This window comes from Puntigrus tetrazona, chromosome 18, assembly GCF_018831695.1.
Source record: "Puntigrus tetrazona isolate hp1 chromosome 18, ASM1883169v1, whole genome shotgun sequence".
NCBI lineage: Eukaryota > Metazoa > Chordata > Actinopteri > Cypriniformes > Cyprinidae > Puntigrus > Puntigrus tetrazona.
In genome coordinates this window covers 10,878,400-10,897,468 of record NC_056716.1, presented here as the reverse complement: position 1 = coordinate 10,897,468, position 19,069 = coordinate 10,878,400, and the positions used below count along the sequence as shown (strand labels likewise).

General features: G+C 36.6%; 2 protein-coding genes across 3 annotated transcripts; both read right to left on the bottom strand.

Annotated features, from left to right (window-relative positions):
- Positions 1 to 406: 406 nt before the first annotated feature.
- Positions 407 to 7,983, bottom strand: LOC122362997 (sodium- and chloride-dependent GABA transporter 2-like). 2 transcript variants are annotated; one of them, XM_043264842.1, is made up of 14 exons: positions 7,495 to 7,983; positions 6,551 to 6,685; positions 6,109 to 6,246; positions 5,924 to 6,011; positions 5,685 to 5,817; positions 5,419 to 5,541; positions 4,293 to 4,396; positions 3,928 to 4,052; positions 3,701 to 3,813; positions 2,877 to 3,014; positions 2,422 to 2,524; positions 2,248 to 2,348; positions 1,593 to 1,763; positions 407 to 925 (listed from the first exon to the last, which is right to left on the bottom strand). In XM_043264842.1, exons 1-14 carry the CDS (start codon positions 7,631 to 7,633, stop codon positions 797 to 799), a joined length of 1,740 nt encoding a protein of 579 aa, XP_043120777.1. In that variant the 5' UTR covers positions 7,634 to 7,983; the 3' UTR covers positions 407 to 796. The 2 variants fall into 2 exon arrangements, with proteins under 2 accessions (XP_043120777.1, XP_043120778.1); XM_043264843.1 differs by lacking the exon at positions 407 to 925 and having other exon boundaries at positions 1,595 to 1,696.
- Positions 7,984 to 8,067: 84 nt separating this feature from the next.
- On the bottom strand, positions 8,068 to 12,872 carry LOC122362995 (sodium- and chloride-dependent GABA transporter 2-like). Its single transcript, XM_043264838.1, has 14 exons — positions 12,651 to 12,872; positions 12,399 to 12,533; positions 12,085 to 12,225; positions 11,905 to 11,986; positions 11,677 to 11,809; positions 11,297 to 11,431; positions 10,954 to 11,057; positions 10,644 to 10,768; positions 10,447 to 10,559; positions 10,221 to 10,358; positions 9,808 to 9,910; positions 9,161 to 9,261; positions 8,824 to 8,994; positions 8,068 to 8,675 (listed from the first exon to the last, which is right to left on the bottom strand). The coding sequence occupies exons 1-14, from the start codon at positions 12,787 to 12,789 to the stop codon at positions 8,517 to 8,519; spliced, it is 1,779 nt and encodes a 592-aa protein (XP_043120773.1). The 5' UTR covers positions 12,790 to 12,872; the 3' UTR covers positions 8,068 to 8,516.
- Positions 12,873 to 19,069: the final 6,197 nt, after the last annotated feature.

Sequence of the window (19,069 nt, the reverse complement as noted above, 5' to 3'; positions counted from 1 at the left end):
ATGTAAGAGCTCGAGTTGCAGAGTTTTGTACCATTTGAAGACGATATATAAGGAGTTACAGCAGTCCAATCCGTTACTTAATGTGATGAATCCACCCAAATCTATTTAAAGGACCTGTGATTTTAAAAGAGAATGGGAAAATATTTTGTTTAAAAATATCTTTTGTGTTGAACAGCTTGTCTTGTACAGCTTCTCCTCAACTGCTCTTCATGTCTCGTTTCTTCAAACACAGTTTGAAGTGTTTGGAACAGAAATACTGTGAACTGTTTCCAAGGCAACCCTCAAGGGTAACCATAGCACAGACTATAACAACAAACGGATTTAGTCATAAAGCTTTGTTTATTTTTATTCATTTACCAAACATGCACTTTAAAGTATTTTCTAAGTATTAAGGAAGTTTCGCAAACTTGCAGGACATCATTAGGCCAGGTGACGGAAAAAGGAACACAACCAAACAAGCCACTGAATAGTATTAGTGTTAAATTAAAATGGTATTGTATTTATTTGGGGACAGATAATTTGGGAATCTCAAATCAAAGATTATGCTGTCAAATGTTCATCTGGTCTGTGCATCTCATCTCAGTAGCTGTAACATTAGCAGTGTTGGTTTTAAACATCACAAATAATAAAATAACTCTTGTCAATTCTATATTCCATGCTGAATATAACCCCACACATATGCTATAGCTGTTTCTAGGGTAAACAAGTAAACACAGAAATATCAATAGGCTACTGATTTTTCCCAAAAGGTTAAATGATTGTTTGTTCTCAACACAACAGTATATTTAGTGAGGGTTTAGTTTGTGTTGCTGCTGACCATGTCTTCCACCTCAACACCTGTGTTGAAAGTTTCTTCCTGGACTTTAGCTCTTTGCTTATAGATGAGAGGGAGGTTTGTGTCAGGAGTACACAAGTGGCACCAACGCTGTCAAGAAACGGACAAAAAGAAACATTAGAATTTAAAGGGGGGAAAAAAAGACATGTTAGTCATGAGTACCTGTAGTTCTGCATCCTCCCTATCTCTAAAAAGTCTTTAATTTTATTACAACCTGGAGGTGTGCCGTCTGGGCGGAGCTAAAGATTGACGACCATTTGAACGCTGATCACCAACAAAAGACATAATGCGGTTTTTCTTACTGTCAGCAGTTCTGAATTGTGACAGGGGTCTTTTATAAGCTGGGACTGCCCCATCTTTCAGTATCAAAGGACGTGCAAATACAGCATCAAGGTAGATTTATTTTTGGTCAGTGTTTTTAGCTTGCTTTGGTTACATTATATGTAATTCCCTTGGACTTGCTGTTTTCCTAGGGTGACTGAGCCATTTTCCCGGACGCGTGCTGGCCAGCATTTCTATATTGTCTAAAATATCAAGATTTTTGCTTTGTGTGAAGGCAGACCGATCGGTGTATGACATTGGTTCCTTATGCTCTTGTGGTACTTTGAATCAAAGCAATACAGAAATCCTGGCAAGATGGCACATATGATGTTTCCCTGTTAATTTACAGGGCATTAATGTATACTTTATTAATGTATAGCTCGAATGCAATGCAAATGGCTTTGAACCAAAGATGCATTTATGTGATGGATCTCACCTGTTTCAGGCTTCCTTTCCCAACACACATTCGGCCTAGCGCCCACCCAGGCACCAGCAGAATGGAGGACAGGGCCAGTAACCAGCCTAGTACATACGCCCAGTCTGGGTACACATACCAGCGGTTCAAAGTGAGGGGCTTGTACTCCACAATAGAATAAACTAAAGACACCTGAGAATAAGCAGAAAACTATTTCTACACAAGGTTCGAAAAACACCTATAAAATACTGGTACTCATCTATAATATATGGAACATTTTAATTGGTTTTATATCAATTTATGTTACTGAAAATGTTCAGATGTGCATGTTAGCCTGCTGTGACCAAAGTTCCACTGTAAGTGATTTTAAAAATGTAAGACAAAACAAGTTCATCCTAAAGTTGTTCTATAGGGTTGAGGTCAGGACTCTGTGCAGCTTGGTCAAGTTTAATGTTTGATTAATTATTTGTTTTTGGACTTTTTTCATTTATATTATGGTGGCAGTGGCATTAAACATAAATGTAACTATACAAAATTAAGGGTCAGCGTTGATGGCACTGAAAGCACTGGCACTGATTTAAAGAATTGTTTAAAATTAGTTAAGAAAAATTGTAACATGTCTGTTTACTTTTTAACTAATTATAATAACGTGTGAATCTCAAATAAAAATACCTACCAGGGACACAAGAGGAGTCAGGTATTTCCAGCACAGCATGAAAATGTAATTGGGTCGTGACTTTGTCATGTCTTCAATGATGTCAAACATCCTCTCAGCCCCTGTGGTGTGTAGGAGAAGTCTTAGACATTTGGTATTTAACGATTCTTTCTATAATCAGTATCTGTTGCTCACCAAAGATCCAACCCATAACCAGAGACTCTAACACAGACAGGAACAGAATACAAGCTCCATTACAGGCGTAGTAGTCAAACAACTGGAATACATACATCCCCCCCTGCAGGTCACAATACAGCATTACATATTTACATAAAGCTAGCAGAACATTTGTTTAAAAGTTGGTATTTTCTGTAATAGTTCCACAGTTCGAAATATGCTTTAATTATAGTTAAGCATTTTGTAATTTTATTGGTGATATCTAGAATGGGTAGTTAGTACTAACACTATAGTAAAACACTACAGTTGATATCACTGATATATAGAGTGTACATCATTCTTATGCAAGTGGATATGATGTATGCCATGTAAGCTATTTTGATTGATCAAAATTTGTAGGCCTCCCTCTCTCTCTCTCTCTCTCACACACACACACACACACACACACACACACACACACACACCCCTCTGACCTCTGTAACCATGAGGAGTTGTCCAAAAAAGCAAGTGAGACAGAAGAGCAGGATAAAAATTTCTCGGCGACCAGCTCTGCGCAACACCGTGGGGAACATGTCCATCACTGATGTAATTATAGACTCCATTCCAACAAACTTTAGAGGATACAGAATACAACGCATTAGAACAAAGGTTTCCAAACATGTTACCGAAGGGCCATGGTCTTGCAGAGTTCCAACCCTAATAAACACACCTGAAGGTCTTCACTAAAACCTCTAGGCAAGTGTGTTAGAGCTGGCTGGAGCATATATCTGCAAGACGATGACTCGAGGAGCAGGATCGGACTAAAAACTATTCATTTTTTTGCTAAGCTTAATTGTCTATAATCTATTCACCAGTTTCAGTGTAATTAATATAATTGTCACTGTGGTATTATCTTAAAAGGCTGCTGTTGTTCCAGGAACACATAGAACTATATATCAGGATGTGCATATAGTCTTCCATTATCAATAAGAAAAGGTCAGGACCCATGGCACTTACAATGCGGTAAATTTTTTGAGTATTTAAAACCAGAAATGTAATATTATGACTTAATTACTCTATGAATATGTATTTGTATATGTATATGTTTGTGTAAAGTAATTTTTGCATTGCAATGTGATCTACATTTTAAGTGTCGTTGAATAATATATATTTAGGTTTACACATTTATGCACAAATTACCGTTTCAGTTTTACATTACTGCAATAGCAACTCTTCCCACAAGTGTTTATTTATAAATAAATTACATTTTAAAATTCACCCAAAAGCTCTAATTAAATATGCGTCGGTTTTAGCTCACCTGTGTATCTAGGCCCAGCAAAATAATCATGATGAAGAAACAGACAGCCCACAACTGAGGAAGAGGCATCATAGCTACTGCCTGTGGATAAGCTATGAACGCTAGTCCTGGACCTAACAAAGAAAGGGTGAAATCATTTTATTTGCATTTAGCTCTTTTACCATTTATTTCATTTTGTCTTCAATCACCTTCTAATATCTTCTATGTTTTATGAAGTGTTGCAATACCTGATTCTGCTACCTCCTCAATAGGGACGCCCTGCGCATTAGCCATGAAGCCCAGGACTGAGAACACAGCAAAACCTGCCACTAAACTGGTGCCACTGTTCAGAAGGCAAAGCCGCACACAGTCCCTGATAGACATGGGGTTTATGGTGTTACAAATATAAACATAGCAGATTTAAAGGTAACGGTTTGATTGTCCCTTATGAACATTCTACTGATTCATACCAGACCAATAATACTCTACTAACACTCTAATGAAAGTTAGTTAACTTGTGGGTGCAAAGTTACTTATTGTCAACAGAGTGTTCATAAGGGACGATCAAAATGAAGGGTTATTAATTTATTCATTTTATAATAACAATACCGACCTGTAGCAGTTGTTATGGTATTGATTATAACTTGCTAGTGTGACGAGAGAGCCGAAACACACACTGTAGGAGAAAAAGATCTGAGTTCCTGCCTCCATCCAAACCTAAACACACACGAAGCATAATTTGTACAGTCAGTTCCAGTCTCTGCATGTCACTGGAATAGAATTAAAACAAAACAAGCACGATTTAAATTGAAGTGCAGATTTGATATGAGAAAAATACTTAGGAATTCATAAATAGTTTGAGGTTCTTTCTGCCTGTAGCTTTGTCTTCAGCAAGACAAGTGAAATACATGCTCAGTCGGGCTGGAATCAACTGAGATTGACTTGGACAAAACATTCCACCTTTTACCTTCAAGAACTCCTGGATTGCTTTTGCTGTATGCTGTATGCTTATTAAAGAGCTGTATTTCTCCAGCCTTTTCTCCAAACTTCAGATTTGATAATGTGTATACTTTAAGCCCATATTCATTATATAAATGTAACTTATTATTTTAGCTGCTGACCAAAACATATAACGAAGAATATTTACACCAAGTGCAATTAGCCGACCTGTTTGCAGAATCAACCGTGTTCAGATCAACCTTTTGGCCAACTTTTTTTCATCACTTTTCAAATTTCAAATCACACCAGAAAAGCACTTATTTCTAATGAAAATGAAGGAACTGATCAAAAAGTAAAAATTAAGTACTGGGTATGTTGGGGAGGGCTTTTGTCCCAATGGCATTCATTTAAAAATTTTGATTAAAATTTAAATTTACACTCAGTATGTTATTATTGCGTACTGTTTTAAAATATTTCGACGCTATTTGCGATTGCAGAAAATCCTGCTATTTTAACACTGTAAATAGAATATCTATGTCATGCTAAATAGCTATATTACTGTGTAAACAGAATTTATAGACATATGAACTTAGTATATATAGCTTCTGTCAAATGATAATACCTTTGTCCAAATATATACTGACCTGACTATGGGCTAATAATAGTATGATGTTTCATATGTTGGTAGAAATAACTGCTTGCAACATTGTATGTGTTGTATCATATTAAATGTAAAATGTTTACTTGCGTTTATATGGTTATAAGGTGTCGTAAAAGTAGAGGGCAGATTATGGGGTTACCTGTGGGTCAAAGAGCCGGGTCGGTTCAGGGTACAGGTAAAACACAACCCCCTGAAGAGCTAACCCACGAATCAGCAACACCAGCAGCATCACATAAGGAAATGTAGCTGTGAAATACACCACCTAGTGGCACAATAAAATAATATGAATGCATCTTGAAAAGAAAAAAACCTTTTTCAAAATGGTGATACAATTCATTAGATGTTATGCCTGACGTATACACAGGGTATTACGGACAATATTCACTGAAATACAGTCTTGCTTACCTTGCCTGTAGATTTGATTCCTTTCCAGATGCAGAAATAACATATGACCCAAACTGCAATTAAACACAGAACAATCTCCCAGTTGATCTGACCGATCTCCTCAATACCTCCAGAGAGAGACAGCACTCTGCGTCTGTACAATGTGATTAAAAAGAAACCATTCTGTTTAATATATACCAAATATTATTGTTTTGTATACAGCTTATTCTTTGAAAACTGGTTATCATGTGTTCATTTACTCCCAGAACTCAGTAGCTGCAGGTGTAGAATGAATTAGCTTTGTCTGGTTGAGGGTCAGGTTTTGTTCGGCAAGATTTACACAGTCATCTACGACAGAGAGGGAATTAAATACTGTTTTGTTAAATAGCATATTTAGCATATTATAATACTTTTTTTGTAATGTAATGTTTTTGCTAATTGTCACCTGTGTTCCAGGTGTTATCACAGCTGGCCCATGGAAGTTGGGAATTGAAAGAGAAAATGAGGTAGAAAAGCGCCCAGGCCAGAATGATACTATACATGCAGTTGTAAAGCAATATCAATTGCCCTGCATAGCCAATACCTGACACAAAAAAACACAGATTTAAAGACAATCAAAATGTGCTTTATAAGCACTCACTGACAAAGGATAAATGCAAATTTGAAAGTGCCAAATATTAACAAAAAATTATATTTTATATATATGGCCGCACATAAAGTACGCATAAAGGCAATTATAGTTTTGCCAATGTCAGTGTCTGAATTTTGAATGTAAGATTTACATTAAAAACTTGATTATTTAATAGTTTTATTTTTTTAATTTACAAAAAATGTATTCATAAATAAATAAAGATTTCTGTATTAATTGTATTTTGTTTTATTCTCACCCTCAGCCAGAGGACAGAGCCGATGCCAGCATGTAATCGGACCTTCCTGTGTGTACTGTCCCATGGCCGTCTCCAGCAGGAACAGAGGCACCCCACAGGTAACCACAAACACCAGGTAGGGGATCAGGAACGCCCCTGAGAACACACCAGTGTTATACATTATCTAAGGGAGTCGTGAATTGCAATTCAGTGCCCTATTATAGATTTTTAAATATGATCTTTTAATGCAGTGTGTAACACAGCTCTAAGTGAATTAAAACACCCTTCAAAGTTTTAAATCAGAACGTGCACAGTGTGTGAAGTAACTGTCCACATTTACCACTACTTTTAACTACTAAAGAATATGTGCTACAATTTTATGATTGTGTTAATTATATTGCTCATTTCCATTATAGACTAATAATAGTAGTAGTGGACTGTAACAAAGTTGCTACTGTAGTAGTGCTTTGTACTTGTCCTTTTACTTACGTAATTTTATCTTTACTGGAGAAAATGTTTTGGGGGGGTATCTGTACCTTTACTGAAGTACTTGATTTGTGGCTCTCAACTTGATTATTATTACAGTGACTATTTGCATATGACTGTTCAGTAGTAGTTATTTCAGTTATTTTTCTTGAACCTTAACTAGCAGTTTTTTTTCGTTCAGAACACTTTAGTTAGTACCTAACTTTAACCTAACAGTCATGAAATTGTTTTACATACTGTTTAGTTAACAAAACATCCTTAACAGTAGTCAGTTGAGTGTTAATGAATAATTACCTATTAGTTGTGCAGTAATTAAGAAACAGTATTCTAAACTGAAACGAGATGTTTTTTAAAACAAATCCCACTGAAATGAAAATGAAATGAAATGATGAAATAAACTTTTTTTGTTCAATCACTTTTTTATAAGCGAACCTGCAATGCGCAAATATAATGAAATATGTATTTAAGCTGTACCATACCTCCTCCATTCCTGTAACAGAGGTAAGGAAACCTCCAGACGTTACCCAGACCAACCACATTCCCTGCAATAGCCAGAAGAAACTCTGCTTTACTGCCCCAGTACCCTCGCTCCTCTATTTGCCCTTGTATCCTGTTCATTTCTTCTCTCAGTTATTTAGCACTTTTCTCTGATCCTGCTGCAGTTCTACGGTGGAGCAAGACAAAAGGTATATGAGAAAGAAATAGAGGGTGAGACTTTTATTCATTGTTCAACATGATGTTTGGCAAGCCTCGGGTAAAATACGTAAAGCAAAGTCATTTGTTTTAAGAGCATTTAAATATGTAAAAATATGTTCACTCAGTTAGTTGCTGCCGCTACATGATGATGATTAGCAGAAGCAGTAATAGTAGTCGTAGGTTTTCGTACGTTTTGGGATTTTATGTGTCATTGGTTTGCTTTAGAGATTTGCTTTGCATTGGTTTGCTTTAGAGGCAAGGTGAACAAAAGAGGTTCAAACCAGAAATTAGGATTTTCAGTTAGACCAACATTGACCAACAACTTTTGCAAAATAAAAGAACACAGCTTAACACTGTTAACATCACTCCTTCAATTTATTGTTGGGCAATTAAACACAATTAAACATGATTAGTGTAAGCTCATTCATGTCAACTGGGTTACAGAGTAAATAAGCTTTAAGTGACACAATAACTTTTTATAGGCATTTGAAAAAAACATTGATGGAAGAACTTTCTCAACTGTGTCAATAGGCCTATATTTATTATTCTACCATTCATGTTAATTAATATATATATACTTACAAATGAGGACAGTGGAAGCAATCAAAATAAAAAAAAAAGATAAAAATACACACAAACACACATATACATATACAAACACATGAAAGCACAATAACATGATGATATTACAATAGCCGAACAGCTGATTATATTACAAAAACTACTAAAGACTAATGAAAATATACAGCAAGAGTGAGCACCTCAAGTATAACGAAAAGAGTGTTTTTCAGTACATACACAGGTTTTACATTTTATTTTCCCTATCTCTTATGTTTATATTAGTTTGTGTAGACTTGACTAAGTTTTCCATCTCTGTGATGGTGGTATTTTCTTGTATTTCTGCTTGTTGCTTCTTATAGATGAGAGGGAGGTTTGTGTCAGGACTGCACAAGTGACGACAACGCTGTCGGACACAGACACAATGAATCAACTTTAACCTTTTAAGGTCGATTTTCTCTTGGTTTGTTATTAGCATAGATAATGTAGCTAAACACACACATCCCTGCCAGTGTTTTCATGATATCTCAGTAAGTGAATACGTTTAATCTCACCTGTTTTAAACTTCCTTTCTCAACAATTAGTTGTCCAAGTGCCCATCCAGGCACCAGGAGAATGGAGGACAGGGCCAGCAACCAGCCTAGTGCATACGCCCAGTCTGGGTACACATACCAGCGGTTAAAAGTGAGGGGCTTGTACTTCACAAGGGAACATACAAAAGACACCTGAGAATGGACAGAAGAGAAGGAGAAAGATGCAAAGAGTAGATGGGAAAGAATAAGGACAAATGCGAGAAATAGCTTTAGCCAGGCATATAAGCCTACAAATAAATAATGACCATTAAGACATTAGAAGTGAAAACTGAACATGAATGAATGCAAAGACACTCACCAAAGACACGAGAGGAGTCAGGTATTTCCAGCACAGCATGAATATGTAGTTGGGTCGAGAGCTGGTCATGTCTTCAATGACGTCAAACATCCTCTCAGCCCCTGTGGTGTGTAGGAAAGAGCTCAGCGTCATTTTTAATAATAAAAAAAAATGAATAAAAAGTAAATATTAACGATTGTTCTTAATTTGAATGGTTCAAAATTTGATCACAGACCCTGACAAGAAATGTTCTGTTGCTCGTTTAATGTTAGAAGCAAATACAGTGGTAGGTAGAGTTGTAGGTGCTACACAGGTTTGCCAATATTGTGTTTGAAATAATATCTTTTGTTCAAATAACAGTACCTCATGACTAGGCTGGCCAAGTTTTAGATTATAGAAAGGTGTCATTAACATGCAAGTGTGGGCAGTCCTGTTTAAATCTACTAATCTGGCTGATATCAAAAGGTTTTTGTCAGCGTAGGTTTAATAAATGGTCTTGGAACTAGAAAGGAAGTTCTGGCTTCCCACGTGCTACTAACATGCGTTCATATTACAATTCTTTTATCCTTTAATCTTTACAATACCTTCCCACTTTTGAACCACTTTTATCCCAAGACATCTGGGAAATGCATTTTAAAGTCAGTTTTTATAGTTTCTGTGCTTCTCACCAAAGATCCAACCCATGGCCAGAGACTCAAACACACAGAGAAAAAGAAGACAGGCTCCGCTGCAGGCATAATAGTCAAACAACTGGAATATATACATCCCCCCCTGCGGGTCAATACAACAGAACAAAATGTGTCAATGCAAAGGCTATGCTTTTTATGTATATTGCGGTATAGCTTGTACCTATATATAGTATTTACATATACAGTGTTAAAGGTTAGATATTATAAAACAAGTTATACAGTGTTGATACATATCTTCAATGCACTGCACTCCTCAATTCGAAAAATAATATATTAAAAGCTCATATTTTTACATATGATTAAATAAGGAAGCTTTTTCTTTGTTAAAACTAATTTAGTACATTTCAGGGTCTCTCTCTCTCTCTCTCTCTCACACACACACACACACAAACCTCTGTAACCATGACAATTTGGCTGAAGAAACAAAAAATGCAGAAAAGCAGGAGGAATATTTCTCGACGTCCAGCTTTGCGCAGCACCAAGGGGTAGAGGTCCATCACTGATGTCATGAAAACTTCCATTGCAACAAACTTTGAGGGATGCAGCAGAACACAAGTGCATTAAAATAGTGAAACAACCTTGAGTCATCTCAGTGTCCAGGTATGAGTTTTAGCTCACCTGCGTATCAAGCCCCAGCAAAATAATCATGATGAAGAAACAAGCAGCCCACAATTGTGGACAAGGCATCATAGCTACTGCCTGTGGATAAGCTATGAAAGCTAGTCCTGGACCTGAAATAAGGAAAAAAATAATTGTATTTTTGTAATTATTGACTGTTATAAATTGTTACCTTTTTTTAAAGAATGTTGCAGTACCTGATTCTGCCACCTCGTCAATGGGGACACCCTGCTTTTCAGCCATGAAACCCAAAACTGAGAACACAGCAAAACCTGCTACCACACTAGTACCGCTGTTCAGAAGGCAAAGCCATAAGCTGTCCCTGATAGGGAGAACATAGATTATAGATACAGAAGAGAAAGAAAGAGGGCCAAACACTGAACCCTGAGGTACCAAATTGATTATTTAATGTGACCGACAATCTTATGCCCCCAAATATATGCTGAACCTTTGAGATAGATACCAAAAACAAAGATATTGCAAATGATACAATAATATTCGACTAACCTGTAGCAGTTGTTGTTATATTTATTGTAGCTTCCTAATACAGTAAGAGAGGCTGTGCCCAAAGCGTAGGAGAAAAAGATCTGAGCTCCTGCTTCCATCCAAACCTAATTGCAGAAGACAAGTGAATAAGTAGGAAGGGGCTCAAGATATTGTAATATGTTAATGCTATTTTCTTAACAGCAAATTTTTTATTGAATTTTCTTTTGCTACTTAAAGAGAAAAACCTACTTTTAATGGCTGTGAATGCAGTTTAAATAGACTATGTGTAAAACAAACAGCTAAACTAGTCCTTGTAAAGGTGTTGTTAAGTCACATGCCAGGAAAGGGCAGATTACGGGGTTACCTGTGGGTCAAAGAGCCGGGCCGGTTCAGGGTACAGGTAAAACACAACCCCCTGAAGAGCTCCAGGAAGAGTTAACCCACGAATCAGCAACACCAGCAGCATCACATAAGGAAATGTAGCTGTGAAATACACCACCTACACACACACAATAAGAAATGGCCAAAATTATGCATCTGTCAACTCAAAAAATATATTGCTATTTCCATATCAGTTAAGAAGAGAAAATACCATATTAACTTTCAGAACTCAAATAAAAAATTACAACTTTTTTTTTTTGTATAAAAGATGTCACTTCAGTAGACAACAGACCAAACAATATGAATTTTGACATTAAATCTTTAAGCACAGACAACATTCTTTTCAAAGATAATCTCGCTCACCTTTCCTGTAGATTTGACTCCTTTCCAGACGCAGAAATAACATATGACCCACATTGCAATAAGACACAGCAGAATCTCCCAGTTGATCTGACCGATCTCCTCAATCCCATCAGAGAGAACCAGCACTCTGTTTCTATAAAATTTAAAAAGGACAGAACAACAAACCTTAATTTGTGTATCTATGTAATTATAGATTTCATCATTATATAATTTATGCTTTTTATTTACCTCCAGAACTCAGTAACTGAAGAGGTTGAATTAATCAGCATTGTCCGGCTAAGATTGTTTGCAGCAAGATCCACACAATCATCTAGGACAGAGACGACAAAAACATTTTGCATACCACTGGTCCAGCATATTCACATACTGTATGATATTCAGATATTTTTTTTTGTTTCAAATGTTTACCTGTGTTCCAGGTGTTGTCACAACTGGCCCAAGGCAGTTGGGAGCTAAAAGAGTAAATGAGGTAGAAAAGCGCCCAGGCCAGAATGATGATGTAATACATGCAGCTGTACAAAATAATCAGTTGTCCTGCATAACCAATACCTGACAAGAAGAAACAGATACACTGATCATTAGGGACAGTCAACTAATTTTACAGAAAGTTTAATTTGCCATCAGGACTGTTGAAAGACTACACAATCAGCAAGTGGTGGTTGCCTGTACCCTAACAATGAATGCAGATTGCATGAATTAATTTGTTTAATCTTTTGACTCACCTTCAGCCAGAGGACAAAGCCGACGCCAACAAGTAATGCCCCCTTCCTGTGTGTACTGTCCCATAGCCGTCTCCAGCAGGAACAGAGGCACCCCACAGGTAACCACAAACACCAGGTAGGGGATCAGGAACGCCCCTGAGAACACACCGAAACACATTATTATGCCACAGAAACATAGTATCTATTTTTGTTGCCAGTAAAACAACGAAATCTCCAACAAGTCTCCAAAATCTCCTTTAGTTTGCTTCATACCTCCCCCATTCTTGTAGCAGAGGTAGGGAAATCTCCACACGTTACCCAGACCAATCACAATCCCTGCCACAGCTAAAATAAACTCTGTTTTACTACCCCAGTATCCTCTCTCCTCTATCTGGCCATTGGTTTTCTTCATATCGTCGTGCTGTTTTGACCAGATCACTCTAATCTTGCTGTTCAGACTGCTGGATGTTCAAGGAGGGTTTGTCCTAAATTCCGCTTAGCGGCATGCTTATAAAAATGTACCTAGCTATTCATTGACTGATACTCTCCTAAAATAACAACCAGAACATAAAATAGGTGATGGGACAGGTCTAAAGCAGATGCAGGTCAGGTTAACTCTATTTAATTACGACAAGCTTATTGAAGGTTGCAACTGGGGGTGACATACAGGTATAAATAAATGTATAACCGAGGTTATGATTGAACGAGTAATACACGTTTATTGATAAAAACTGATCTTAATTTGAAAAATATGAATATATATCATAGAAATCATTTTGCAGCCCTTCTATTCACTGCAGTTAGTAACATGCTTATTCGGTTTCCCACTGAATTTAGCTGTATCAAACAAGTTTAAGATTTTCTGGGATTTTCTCTTGTTTAATTGTAATACATTTCCATCAGCATGCTAAAAATGTGCTTATTTGTCTTTTTGCTCATTTTAACCCTGTCGAAAAGTTTAATCCTGGAAAGTTAAAGTCTGCTTGAGCATTAGTGAATGTTTGCACATTTTGCTACAGTTGGTATGAGTCAACCGTAACAAATGACCCCTTTTTTCTATGTCATTTAGTATGACTTTAAGTGTAATGTATTTCGTATGATTTCAAATGATTTCATATTTATTATTTTGGACCACCCAACACCACTTATCCTAAACATTTGCTTCTCAACAATATAAAACACAAGCAAATATAAGTGCACTAGTAATGTATTAATTGCAAAAAATGACCACAAACATCTTGTTGTGCGTTATATTAGCAGGTTTAATTGCTGAAACAATCTTGCTTTGTGAACATATGCATGCAGTCACTCTACATTAGGAGCAGTTTTTTAACACGAAAATATTGTCAATAATATTTCTGCCTTTATCTCCTTTGACTGGATCAGAGTGGGAATGAAATCATTGGTGGATGTGATATTTTTTAGTTTTACCTTAAATAAGATGAATTCTGGTTAGCGTATCCTAAAATGGACACTAGCCATGCTTGAGAAAGTAATTTTGTTGTTGATTTCTGACATTTTTGGGACTATTTCTTTAACTGACATCGTTCAGATAAGCCAACGTTGATAGGGAAGCCAACGTTGATAGGTTCAAAAGGAAGAGAGTGAGCTGTACCCCAAACCTGTGTCTACAGTTTTCATGAGGAGTGACAGCAGCAGTTTACATCCTTCAGTCAGTTACATAAAAGAAAAAACAGTGCTGGTTAGATCTATAGTGATTTAAGCAAGTCAACTTTAATTTTTAACTCATGTCATTTTTAAATGTTATCATGATCTTCCATACAAGAAATAGATATATAAATGCACACAGGAATCCATATATACTTGCTACAGATGCAAGACATAAACTAGGTTACCGACGTTTCAGCACTTTCTACCTCTGGTCACACTTCAGTAGATCACTGATACCTTATTCCAGTCTGAGTCTGAGTTCCTAAAACTTGTGCTACTGTTGTGTTTTCTTTCTTTTTTTAAATTCTAACCTGTTAAGGTTAGGTTATAATTGAGGCGATGTACAGAGTACACTGTCCTTATTTCACAAGGGAAATATTAACTAGACTACAGATGACAATTATACTAAGAAAGGTGTGAGACTTGGCAGATTACAAAATGCATATATATATATATATATATATATATATATATATATATATATATATATATATATATATATATACACACACATATACACACATAGTATATACAATTTTCTTTAATAATGAGACATAAATGAACAAACAAAAATGTGGCCAAATGACCCACAGGGGGGTTCATTTTGTTTCCACTGTAAGGACATTTGCACATATTTCATCAAATTTATCACAGGAAATGACAAAAACAAAACCCCACCAGGTTGCAACATTGTACCACAATGGAATGGAGTTAGAATTTGAATTTTTGCATAATTTTGTGATGTAATTTTTCTGTTGTGGAAAGAGATTTTTGATTCATGTTCCTGTGTATATGTGGGTGCTCGTAAGGGAAAAGTGCATATTACTTGATGATTTTTAATTTTTTACTTTGAAACAGCAGTGATTATAATGTTTTGGTATGACTACAGATATGATAGCGTAGTTATACTTATGATCCCCATTGGTAAAGTGATGAGCTTAAGTTAAAAAAAAAAGTTTATTGATGTTGCTATAGTGTCCAATTTTAAGTAGGAAAAACACCACAAATCATATTCTGCACCATAGAGGGTTAAGTGAACTTGCAGTAAAAAAAAGCTAACTAAATTTGACTGTGGAAACTGCGGAGTTACACTCATGCTACTATTCTGTGAGCACAAGATTGGGAAATGGTTTAACACACGCAGATGTGAAAAGTGAAAAGTAAACAAAAATCATTTTTGTAATCAATAAGGTTTATCTGAATGTACAGACAGATGCTCTTAAACAGATCTAACATGAATGAAGACCGCAAACTTCTGAAACAGCAAAATAGGTTAAACAGAGTACAAATAAAGTTTCAAGTTTCAAATGTATCCCTGGAATATGGCCTCTCTGCCCATAGTTCTGTTTACTTACCTCAGTCTCCTCTGTTTGTCCTAAATAGTCTTTGAGTGCTCCAGTTTTATTCCCTTTGTCATCTCCAGTGTTCATTTTCTATTTTTTTTTTTTTTTTTGTAATGAACACGCTCATTAATGGCAAATTGAGTGCATTCTTGCAGAAGTGTAACAGAACGTGATGTACTAGTGTACAAGTTATGTACTATGATAAATGGTTCTTCCTCTATTAATAATGTGTAAAAAAAGTTAGTGTTTTATGGCCACATGTTTGCTAAAAATTGCACAAAACAGTACGTGCCTGTACTTTTTAATAATATTTTTTCCATACACATAAATCTACCTAACCTCCCCCAGTAACAACACAATGCAATCAACATCTGCTCAAATGGCAACGTCTGACCTGAAAAAGGGTGATTACATAAAGGACATACACTGAAGTGACATGTACCAGTTTCTAGTTATATCTAACTTAAGCATTGGCCCACAATGATTGATGATTGATGAACAAATGATTGAAGGAACATCTAAAATTAGCCAGCATTAGAACATTCAAGTGAGAAAACGTAAACAAGTAACACGTTGTTAACTCAACCAACATAAACCCATAGGCCAGTGTGATTTCACCAAGTACAAGATGTTCCTGCATCAACATTCTTGTTGATCCTGGAACAACATTCCAATTAACCAATCAGATTTGAGGAATCATTTTTCATAAAATATCTGTTTTAGGTTTATGATCAGGGTTTGGTGCTTCTACACCGTTGTAAATCATTTCCTACTGATTTTAGGAATTATTTTTGGGTACGGTTGGGTTTAGGGGTAGGGATTGGGATAAGTCTATATTTTTAGTCAGTAATGTTAATTCAGGATCATGTCTTACTTGGCAAATACACATACATACAGGGCATACATAACATTTTCAACTATTCTCTGAGGAGATAAAAATGTAACATATATAAAATCCTCAAAGTACACTTTTAAGATTTTTATCTATGTATCTCTATATCATTTTTAAGATTAAAATTTATGTAAATATGTTCTATCTATGAGGATTATATGTAGCAACCACATATAAAATACTTTTGTTTTATCTACAGTATATATGCAGCTTTATTAAAGCAATATATACGCCAAAAATCTTTAATATACTTGCCATCACTGTTGGTTTAGTTTCTTCCTGTACATCTTACCTAAGAAGATCATATTTGACTTGGCACTGGACACTGATGTCAGTTTGCTCCAGCAACATATGACACATAACCAAGTTTATTTGACTGAAATTACTTCTGAGGTTTCTTTAGTGTCTTAATTTTTCTATGCAGACAGGTTGCTAGCCCAACATCCAACTCTCCTCTTTTTGCATCCAGGCAGACATACAAGAACAGATATGTTTGTATGGGCTACATATATGAACGCACAACCACATTTGGAGTAACATAAATGTATAAGGCAAGTTTAGTGCCGCCGCCATGCAGTGGAATATTTTACATACTTTTTATTTACACTAACCTAATCATGCATTCTCTGTTTTATCATATACTGTATTCTTTGTACTGTCCTCATTCATCTGTAGCTACTGAATTGTTTGGGGTAAAAGCTCCCACTGCAGCACAGCTGTGCAACATACCAGGTGGGCCTCAGGTAAAATCTTTACCAAGTAATTTGTTTCAGTAATGATATTTAAAATTCATGTAAAATTTGCAGCCTTAAAGGGTTAGTTCACCCAAAAATGAAAATGGTCCTGTCTTTTACTCACCTTTGAAGCACCCTAGGTGTATGTGACTTTCTTTAGTCGGAGTTATATAAAAAATTGCCCAGACCCCCTCCAAGCCTTTGAATGCGCTTAAATGGGTGGTAGCCATACATTTCAGAAGACATGAAATTACATGAGCGTACACTACATGGACTCTTCCACTACACTACTGTTGGACTTCAATTCCCATCACTCATTGCACTAACAACACACACACCTGATTTCATGTATCACATGCTTGCCTGATCACACAGCTGCTTCCACTCACAGTCATTATAAATACATTGGACTTTCTCCCATCAGATGTTGAGTATTGTGTAATTGCTCTACAAAGCCTGGTTTCCCTGTGTCATTAGTAGTCCTGTTTTCCCCGTGTTCTGACACAGCCTGTGTACCTTGGATTTGACCCTTCGGATAGTTTTGCTCCTGTTTGGACTATGCATGTTTTTCTGGATTAAGTTTACTGATTGAAGACCCAAGCTTGCTCTACATTTATTCTTATGACTTGCCCTCTATATACCTGTTGTTTGACCTTGCCTGTTATCTGACCATGTTTCCTCATAAAGCCCTGCCACTTGCCTCTGACTCCCTCGTTATAAGGCTTTTTTTTCTCTCTTTCTCATTCTCTCAGCAGTCCTGACTACCCTCTGTAGTCTTCTTAGGTCAGAATTGAGAAACAAGAGACCAAAAAAGACAGATCTGGGAAATCTGTGCTTCCATACCACCTCAGCAGTGCCGCAAACTGATTACTGCCTCAATTCGGCATGGCATGGACGTAATCAGTTTAATGCACTGCTGAGGTGGTATGGAAGCACAGATTTCCCAGATCTGTCTTTTTTGGTCTCTTGTTTCTCATTTTCCTTTTGACAATACCCCATAGATTCTCTGTAGGGTTCAGGTCTGGTTAGTTTGCTGGCCAGTCAAGCACACCAACACCATAGTCATTAGACCAACTTTTGATGCTTTTGGTTTCCAAATGAAATACAAACTTGCTCTCATTTGAAGTTTACTCAAATTCTTGAATCGATTTTACTTGACAGTCCTCATAAGCCTGCGGTTCTCTCGGTTGGTTGTGCATCTTTTTCATCCACCCTTTTTCCTTCCGCTTAACTTTCTGTAAACATGCTTGGATACAGCACTCTCTCCAAACAGCCAGCTTTTTTACTTCTCTTGTGAAGGGTGTCAACGATTTTCTTCTGGACAACTGTCAGATCAGCAGTCTTCCCCATGATTGTATAGCCTAGTGAACCAAACTGAGAGACCATTTTGAAGGCTGAGGAAACCTTTGCAGGTGTTTTGAGTTGATTAGCTCATTTGCATGTTACCATATTGTTAAATGTGAGCCTAAATCATTAAAATGAAAAGATCAAACCAAAGACTTTAAATACTTCAGTTTATGTGCACTGAATTTATTTAATACATGAGCTTCATAATTTGAGTTAAATTACTGAAATAAACTTTTCATGGCATTCTAATTTATTGAGATTTATTTCACCTAGATTCCTCATTAGCAACTGGTTCTATGGGCCGCGATATGTAGGCCGTCCACCATACCCTAATGAAACTGACAAGGGGTGGAGAAGCTCTCACAGTCACCCTTAGATCACCCTCATCTTTAGATTGCTGGAGTCCCAGACACTGAATACAATGCTTGTGTCGGTCTTGGGAGGCAGGTATGACCAGACCCAAGAGAACATGGCCAGAACAGCATCTTTAAAAAGACGTGAGCTGACCATGCTCTTTTATATGAATCACTGTTTGAAAAGAGACCCCACTGATCCCGTCCTCACGCCACCCAAAACAGCTTTTTCTTACAGCTTTTCCTCTTTCTTCTTTTTTACTTGCCCTGTAAATGCAACCATTCACTACTCGACTCAGAGGCTAAAATCTGATAAGTGGTTGCACTTGTTGCCTATTTAGGCCTGTATATC